Source organism: Alnus glutinosa, chromosome 7 (assembly GCF_958979055.1).
Source record: "Alnus glutinosa chromosome 7, dhAlnGlut1.1, whole genome shotgun sequence".
In the NCBI taxonomy this organism is placed as follows: Eukaryota; Viridiplantae; Streptophyta; class Magnoliopsida; order Fagales; family Betulaceae; genus Alnus; species Alnus glutinosa.
In genome coordinates, this window is record NC_084892.1 from 19733616 (window position 1) to 19743243 (window position 9628).

Genomic DNA, 9628 nt, shown 5'->3' on the forward strand with positions numbered 1-9628 from the left:
TTGACAAAAGGACTTATTTTAAACCAAAAGAAAACCTTAAAGATCTAATTGTTGAAATTAAAAACCAAAAAAAAAAAGATCAGTATATATATATATATAAAGATCAGTACTTATGATTAAAGGCTCAACGTATACCACACATGCTACGTAATGTAAAAAGGTTCAGCTCAACATATACCACACATACTACGTAATGTAAAAAGGTAATGTAAAAAGGTGAAGCGCGTAGCAACTAGTCGACAGTGCTACACTGAGCTGGCAGCAGCCTCTGGCACATCTGTGGGCTTCTCAGCAGTGGCATGACTCCCATGTTCGACTTGTTCAGCTTCTTTTATCTGCCTCATGATTTCTGCCTTCTTCTCCAAAAGGGGTTCAATTTTCCCGTTAAGCTTCTCTAACTTCTGCTTTAGCTTGTCAATATCCTTGCTGTTGTCCTTCCCATCAAGTTTTCTTTTCTTATCGCCTTTTTCCTTCTTTTCTTTCTTCTTCTCTTTACCTTCCTTCGCCTTATCTTTTTTATTCTCTTCCTCTCCTTCCCCCTCCGAGTCCTTAACATTTTCTTCGATTTCAATTTCCCTGGAGTTTACTTCAGGCTTACACTTTCCGCCATCTGCTGCATCCGAGTGTTTCCTCTCTTTCTCTTTCTTGTCCTTCTTTTCTTTCTTCTTCTTTTTACCTTCTTTCTTATCATCTTCATCTTTTCCCTCACCTGCTTCATCCTTTTGCTTCTTCTCCTCCTCTTCTTTCTCTCTGTGTTCTTTATCTTTCACCTTCTTTTCCCCATCTTCATGCTTCTTCTCCTTCTCTAACTTCTCCTCATGTTTCTCATCCACCACTTTACCTGTGTGTTTACCCTCTTCCTTAACACTCGATCTTTTGTCTTTCTCTTTCCCTGTCTCTTCTTCCGCCTTCAGGTCTTCATCTTTGTGCTTCTTCTTGTCTTTGTTATCTTTCTTCTTTTTATCTTCTTTTCCCCCTTCTCCGTCCTCTTCTTTATCCTTTGAATGCCCATCATGTTTCTCCTTCTCTTCCTTTTTCTTGTCTTTCTTATCCTTTTTCTCTTTTGTTTTCTTTTCTTTCACATTCTCTCCAGCTTCATCATCTGTGTTGGCCTTACACTCTTTTTCCTTCTTTTTCTTCTTTTCATCCTCATCTTTCTCTTTCGGCTTCTGCTCTTCATCTTCATCCTTGTTCTTCTTTTTCTCCTTCATCTTCCCCTTTGACTCTTTATCCTTTTTCTTAGATTTCTCCCCATCTCCCTCTTTATGTTTCTCCCTTCCGTCTTCCTTACATTTTGGCTTTTCTTTCTCGACTGATTTGGTCTTCAATTCAAGTTCCGTTGCATTCTTCTCTTCCACCACATCATTTGTTTCTATATTCTTCGTCTTGACTTTGACATGGAATTCTTCCTTTTTGATACTTTCTTCTCCATCAACAATGGGTTTAGATTTGTCTTCCATCTCTGAAATTTTTTCCAAGAGTTCAAACTTTTTGACTTGATCTCAGACTCCCTGAAACAAAAGCAGCGAACCAATAAGCAAGAAAAAAACTAATAAAAAAAGAAAGATCAATGCTAGAACTTTATATATAGTTTCAAACAGCTAAAAGTAGACAGGAATTACAAGCTGATCAAGATATACGTGTATCGTACAATAGAAGCACTGCTTCCATTGTAGATGAAAACGAGTTCATCAATTAAACAGGCAACTGGACAAGCTATTTGTCTTAACCTCGTTTTAAAAGTTTTGTAACATGCTCACGGAGAAAACTTGTTCACCGTATGTTGCAATGACAATCATCTTAGTACCCGTCTAAGCTTACAACATCTCAGTTCCCAAACATGTAAAAATGCACTGAGAATACAAAGTTAACATACATACAATTGTTTCTCTGTTTCCGAGCTGTTTCAAATCCATTTAAACTAATTTAACTTCTATATCTCTCATATCCTTTTTCTGAATTATGATGTTTGTTACATAAATGTAGGCCCTGCTAGTTGTGCTGCCATTGTTTGTCTACCACTGTCAAGATCACCTCACAGCCAACCCACCATCATTCCACCAACAATTGCCACCCACAGCACCACAGGCAGCACACATCGCTTCTACCCTCACCACCACTACCACGCTCTCGTCACCAGCCCACTCTCACAATCTCTTGACACCACTACCACAAGCATCAACACCATCCTCTCCAAAACATTGCCTTAAGCACCTCCTCCAATTCATAAAACATCAAAAATCTTATTCAAAATCCTATTTAAGAAACCTCCACTGTATAAAAAACCAAAAATCTCATTCCAAAGATTAAGAAACAAAGTTTCCTACTTTTGGGATCAAGAAAACAGGCATGCAACCAAATACTACCCAACAAATTTTGCTTTAAGCATAAATATTCAAGCAAGAAATCAGACTTGGCGATTCTATACTCCCTCCATTCTGCAATAGATGAAAAATTACAACTGACATGTAGTTTAATGAAAAAAAATAAACAGAACAATCTTCCTAACATGCCCAAAATCAAGTGACAAATGCAAGTGAGGAGTAATTCCAAACACATTAGCCCACCTAAGAGAACCTTGAAGATTGTTATGTTTAGTTCTTTCATCAAATATGTGTCATTTTGCAAACTTTCATCTATTGTAGGACACAGGGAGTAACTACTATGCATACAACAGGATGAAATATATTTTGCTTTCAGAATTTATGTTAATCATATCCTATTGGATTCTGTGTTTGTTGGACTCTTTTGAGTTCCTTTTTCAAATCTAATTGTGCTGATTTCTTATCAGATTGTAGTCTTGCCATTTAAAAAACAAATCCCTTTCTGGATTCCATAACATTAGCAGTTCTTGAATACTTTTCGTCATATTTGATCACCTTGAGATAAATTTGGTCATACTTGTATGCCTCTGTAGTTTTTAGATGAAATCTTTAATAAGAGGCAAATTTCGGATCTAATATAAAAATTTTGGTTTAGCAACAATATAATTACATAGTTTTTAATAGTCTTCTATTTACCCATCCCCGACAAAAGAAGAAATGGAAAAGAAATCAGCTCAGCAAACATTAAAGATGGAAATGAATAATATCATCCAAACCCAGAAGAAAGTAAATCTTTAGCTGAGAAAAGGAAACTAGCAACAAATAAAATTCTCACAGCCCAGAAAATCCTTCCTTAGATCAAACAAAATTATCACACCATTTAATCCAAACGAAATTCACAACCAAAAGAACAAGAAGAAGAAAAGTCAACCAATTTCCTTATCTACAAAATTCCAAAGCACATACTTCAGATTTTTCACACAGATAGCTTTACATACAGAGCGATATGAAAAACCCAGAAATCTTACCTCGAATGGAATCCTTTGAATGGAAGGGTCTGGTTTTTGTTCAAAGAAAGGAACTGCTGCGAAGTGCGAAGTGCGAAGAGCTCTGGAGCTTTCAAGAATGTATGAGAACCAACGTGTAGGCTGCCTATTTATAGGCTTCTGAGCATTGTGTGTGTCACCCGCCAAGGAAACGTGTCTTGACGCGTAAAGATTCGGATTGGACGCTGCTATCACACGGTAATGACGGTATGGTGGATACAGTAAGCTACATTTCATTAATTAATTTTTTGAAAAACTTTAACAAAGGTATCGAGCTGTCGTTCTAATTGATTTAAGATTTAAAGGTTTTGAACTTCAAAACGTCTCAAATTAAAGTATTCAATTTTTAAAACGTTTTAATAACATGTACTTCGTTAGAATTTTTCATTTAATCCTGCAAAAAATTTTAAAATACCAATATGTTTATTTTTTTTAGAAAAAATACAATTTAGCTCTCCAAATTACAACTATTTCTCTAGATGACCCTCCAAACTATCAAAACCTTTGAAAAATGTCATTTTTGACGAAATATGTCCATAAGACCCTTGCCACATATTATTTTTCAATTAAAATTTTTTAAAAAGAATATATTAAAATTTTAAAAAATTAAAAATTAAAAAATGTTGGAAAAAATTAGAAAAAAATTTAAAAACTAAAAAGAACTAACATTGTCACGCCCCCGTTTTGGGATATAAGGGAAACGTGAGCTTGAGTACTAAAATCATATAAATGGAAGCGTGCATTTACAACATATAAATATAAAACTCCTATTTTATTAAACCTTTCTATTACTAATTCTTTACAAGGTCATGAACTCCAAAAAGAACAAAACATAATATACAATATTAGGGTTTGGCCGGTTCATCACGAACTATCGCTCTCAGCGAGGTCTATGCCCTTACAAGGAAAAGACTTCGTCTTACTGTTGTCATCTGGAAAGGGGTGGAGGAAAAAGGGGTGAGTTCGACAACTCAGTAAAGAAAATACAACACCAGGGGAATAAAACATGTTATAAACCTTTATGCCATAATCTTTAGTCATGCATAATGACAGATTTATTCTACTCACTGATAAGAATTATTTTCACATATGATGAATTGCATAATGTAAATTGATTTATAACCTAAACCAATAGTATGTTGATTTTAATTTATTTTAGATGAATTAAATGTTTTTGAGTATATTAAAATTTACGATGATGTTTAAAAGTATGAATATGATATGTGATTTTAAATTGAGTATAAGTTCAAGATTCAAGTTATGAATAGTTGTCTGAGAAGTGATATGCTAGGCTGTTTATGTTTTATAAGAAAACACATATTAAAGCATGATTCATAAAGTGAAATGTATTGTTTTAGGACAGGTGGCATATGAACAATTAAATAGAATTTGAAGAATATGAATAATGGTATAAGAATGACAGTTTATGCAGTTTAACAAAATGAACAATTAAACAGATTTTCTAATAATTCAGTAAATTCTTTTTATCAGTTTTCTCTTTAATCCTTTATCTGTGGTTTAACCCTTTACAGACTTTAAACCGCTGTTACCCGTGAGCGGAGCACGTTGGCTATTGTCACACAGACCTATGGACTCAGCCTATCGTCACAGGGGAGAGCCGTTCCGAGTTGGGGATCTTCCCTAGGTGAAGGCCAACCTCGGCTGGTAGCACACACCAACTTATGGTATGCTTGCCATGCTACCCTATGGGTACCAATCCTAACTGTAATAGTGTCTCAGGGTTAAACAGTTACTGCACATGAACGTTTTTCTGTAATACTGTAGGCTCTGCTTTAACTGTATACTTTATTTCAAAACTGTAAGAGCCGTTTTCATAACTGTAAGAGCCGTTTTCTTTCAAATCTGTATTCATGAATAGAGTCATTTATTTTGGAATGCTCTATATCTTTGAAATGCTCTTTTTCATCATTGCATAATTCATAACTTTGAAATACTCTCAATTATAACTGTAATTATGCATAAATCATAACTTTAAAAATGCTCTTAATCATATCTGTATGCATAATTCACAATTTCTGAAATACTCTTAGTCTTAACTATAATTATGCATAAATCATAATTCTTAGAAATGCTCTTAACCAAAACTGTGATTTATGCTCAAAAATCTTAAACAATATCATATGAGTAATAAAGCTTGGCATTAAAAATCACATGAGCAACGCTTTGTAAAATTCCCCAGCACTTTTTCAAAAGATTTATAATAAAATCTTGTTGGAGGTTTTTCGGTGTTGTATCCCCTTACCTGGACTTTCCATTAGCGTCAAAGTCGAGCTTCTACCTAAATAAAACATAAGGATGAATTTAGCTGAGCGTTCTGAAATTCAGTTTCTAAGACTTTAAATTAGATTATCCTATATGTATATTCTATAAACAAAATCTCTATCCAATTAACATAATTCATAATTATAAATTAGCATCACTACTTTAATAGACCAAATCCTCAATCCTAAGAAATTTCAATAAAAACACAGCCAACATCCGTAGCCAAAGAATCAGCTTAAACTATTTTACCCACCAACTCACCAAATTCCTCAAACAACATCGAATCCATTATACTTAATCCAAAACCCTCACTCCAAAATTATTCCAAAATTATTCCAGAATCCTACTAAATACATAATAATCCTTTACAATAAAATATGCCAACAAAACCACTACTAGTAATCATCCACAATTCAATACACCCACTTGGCTACTCTAAATAAAATATCTCATAATCATTCAAAGGCCCAAAACTCATATTCAACTCACAAGAAGCAAAACAGGAAACATCATGCTATACACAAATCCAACTTGCACAGTAGCACATCTAAAATCCCCATATCACAATTGATCAAGAACAGGGAACAATCAACAATAAAACTCATCAATTGATTTGGTTAGAACAACCCAAATACCAACACCTAACTCTCAAAGATACCATAACTAAAATAGAAACACCAAAACAGTCAGCAAAACCCCCATAGAATCTGTTATTCTTTGATTAAATACCAATCCAACATCAGCCATCAAGAATAAAAACAATACTATTTTGAACTTAGAAACTCTATAGGGGAAATAACACTTAACCGGCCAAAACACCCAAAGCTCCAAAATGCACGGGTTCAACCCCAAATCATAGTATCCATCAACAATTTCACAACCACAAGATTAAGACTACCGACCGGAACCCACAAAATCCAAAACACGGCCAACCAGTACCGAAAAGAAAATCCATAGCCCATATTTCTACACAACTAGCCGATCAGTGGAACAGGGGAAAAAAAACAGAGATCGATTTTACAACAAATCCAAACACACACACGGGTTCAACAGCAACCAAAGAGAAACACCCCCAAAATACTACACACGGCCACTGCCCAAAATCCACACACACACTGTCGAAACAGGGAACACGGGTAACCACCAAACAGGAAAGAACACAACTGAAATACCCATCAATAATCAACAAAGAAATATTCATCAAATTACCCAACAAATCAGTTAGATCAAAATAGAGAACGACAAAGCAAGCAACAACAATTTGAGGTAAAATCACAAGAAATTACCTAGAGGACTTTCTTAGAAAGCTACCGGAAAATCACTGAGAAAGACAGAGAAACCGGTCTGATTTCTCACCGGAAATCGCCTCCTCCAACGACCCATAGAAAACCCACCGGAAACCGCACCTTCACTTCGCCGGAAATCAGTTCTGCCTCGCCGAAAATCGCGCTCCAGACCACCCATCGGCGTCATCCGTTCTGCCTGCGTTGTCCGTCGACGGATCGGGACCCACGGCTTGGGTCACCGGTCGGTGCTTCTCCCGACTCTCACTCTCGATCTCTCTCTCTCTAATCTCTCAATCTCTCTCGGTCTCTCATCTCTGCTTCTCTCTCTCTCTCTCTCTCTCTCTCTCTCTCTCTGCAACTCTCTCCGTCGACATCTCTCTCTGTCTCACCGTGTCTCGGGTGGAAGGAAAGAAAGAAGAAATGAAGAAGGAAGAAGAGAGAAAGAAAAAGTAACGAAGAAGGAAGATGCAGAAAAGAAAGAAGAGAGAAAAAAATTTAATAAACAAGACAACTTGTCGTGCAAGTTGTGAATTTTTTTTTTTTTTTTTCCAAACCAATTAATAAATTTTAAAAAAAATCTGGGGTATTACAAACATTTTTTTATTATTATTTTTAAAAAAATATTGCAATGGACCGGAGGATGTACTGCAACTTTCCAGCATCATCGTTGGGCACAATGCACACCTGCAACTCAGTGAACTCATCGCTGCTTCTCCCAACGCGGACATGGCTAATTTTCTATCCTTCGATGTCTATGATATTGATCTTTCGAAGGTTATGAACGATTCCAATCTGAATTTTATTTTCTTACAAATGACGAGCAAGTCTATCATCGTTGTGGAAGACCTCGATCGGTTTCTGACGGTGAAATCAACAGCTGTGAGTTTATTCGTCGATGTTCATATCGATTTTTCTTTCTGTGATTTTTTGTCGTTCAAAACATTGGTCAATAACTACCTGGGGCTCAAGGATCACAAGTTTTTTTCTCAAGTGGATGATATTTTCCATAGCAAGGCAAGCTTGAGCCTGGCCGAGATCAGTGAGCTGATGATTGCGAACCAGAACTCGCCGAGCCAAGCTATAAAATCAGTCATCACAGTGTTGCAAACGGACAATAACCGGAGAGGTGTCGGGAAGATCGAGCTGTAGTTGGGAAATAACGCCACCCCAAACACCCATCTTTTGAAAATAAAAAAATAAAATAAAATTTTTCGTTTATTTTTTAAATTTTTTTAATTGAAAAATGACACGTGACAGTGGTATTATGGAAATATTTCACCAAAAAGGGCCTTTTTCAAAGGTTTTGGTAGTTTGGGCTGTCAGAGTCCAAGCTTTGGTAATTCGAGGGGCTAACCGAAAAATGGCTGGTAGTTTAAATGGCTAAATTGTTTTTTTTTTGTTTTTTTTTTTTTCCAATTTTCAAAGATTTAGGCATAGATATTTTTTCAAATTCCGTTAAATTCTGACCAGCACTTAAATCATAACAATTTTTTTTTCTTTTTTTTCCTAAAAAAATGATATTTTGAAAATTTTGACAAGATTTAATAGCAAATCTTAACCTAATGGAGTACTTGTTATTTAGACGTTTTGAAAATTAAATACCCTAGTTTGACATGTTTTGAAGAGTACCCTTAAGTCAAATAGGATAATAGTTTGGTATCCTTAAGTAAAGTTCTCTCACATAATAGTAATTTGTGTCACTCTACATATTATAAAGGATTTTGTTTTTTCTCTAATTTTTTTTTTTTAGAACGTTCTTTTATTATGTTTTAATTATCAAAAATGGTAATAAACAAGCCCCATAAAACTGAAACCAAATGGAAGGAATGGTCCTTTGTGTTGTAAAAATAAATAAATAAATAACAAGACAAGATAATAAAAAATAAATAAAAAAAGGTGATATGTGAAACTAGTCTCACGAACTATATATGATTCTTCTCTATTATTGTGTTTTCCATACTACTCAATACTCCATTTTATAGACATAGAATCATAATGAGAGGTTAATGAATATGCAATGGTAGAACATGAATCAAAAAGCTACATTAATGAATTACATGAATGTTATAAGAATTTTAAAATGTAACATGAATGTGTAGAATTCTAAGAGACGAAACTAAATGGTCATCTATCAAATGCATGAATGCATTCATAATACTCCCCCTTGGATGACCATACATTAAGAATATGCCTCGTTAAAACCTTGTCGAGCAATGGCAGAGCCAGAATATCGACTCGGGGGGGCGAGATTAAAAAGAGTTTTTTTTTAAAATATATATATATATATATAAGGGGGCGGAAGAGCGAGGGATGAAGGAGGTCAAGAGAGACCTGAGAAAGTTGCTGTGTGTGTGTGTATGAGGGAGAAGGGGAAGGCGGTATGAACCTGCCAACAGGGGATGCAAATAATGATAGTAAAATGATAAAATAAATTTTATCAAATTTAACAGAATTATCAAACTGTAATTTATTTCAAAATGAAATACTTACAGAATTAACAGGGGATAATACAAATGAGGAGATCGGAAGATCACAATGGGAGAATGGGAGAGCAGGAGATAGCAGATTAGGAAAACAAAATTTCCTTGTCTAAAAGCTTATGCCTTACCCCGAAGGCATTGGTCCTTTAAATAGGCCAATTACAAGGGGTATAATAGTAAATAAACAAGACTGTAGATCAGTATGTGAC

At 35.1% G+C, this 9628-nt stretch overlaps 1 protein-coding gene across 1 annotated transcript; it reads right to left on the reverse strand.

Annotated features, from left to right (window-relative positions):
- On the reverse strand, positions 1-3504 carry LOC133872500 (uncharacterized). The gene is made up of 2 exons (XM_062310014.1): positions 3353-3504; positions 1-1511 (listed from the first exon to the last, which is right to left on the reverse strand). Exon 2 carries the CDS (start codon positions 1458-1460, stop codon positions 246-248), a length of 1215 nt encoding a protein of 404 aa, XP_062165998.1. The 5' UTR covers positions 1461-1511; positions 3353-3504; the 3' UTR covers positions 1-245.
- Positions 3505-9628: the final 6124 nt, after the last annotated feature.

Bases quoted from the DNA above. Each gene is read 5' to 3' on its own strand.
- LOC133872500 (XM_062310014.1), bottom strand. From the start codon at position 1,460: ATGGAAGACAAATCTAAACCCATTGTTGATGGAGAAGAAAGTATCAAA.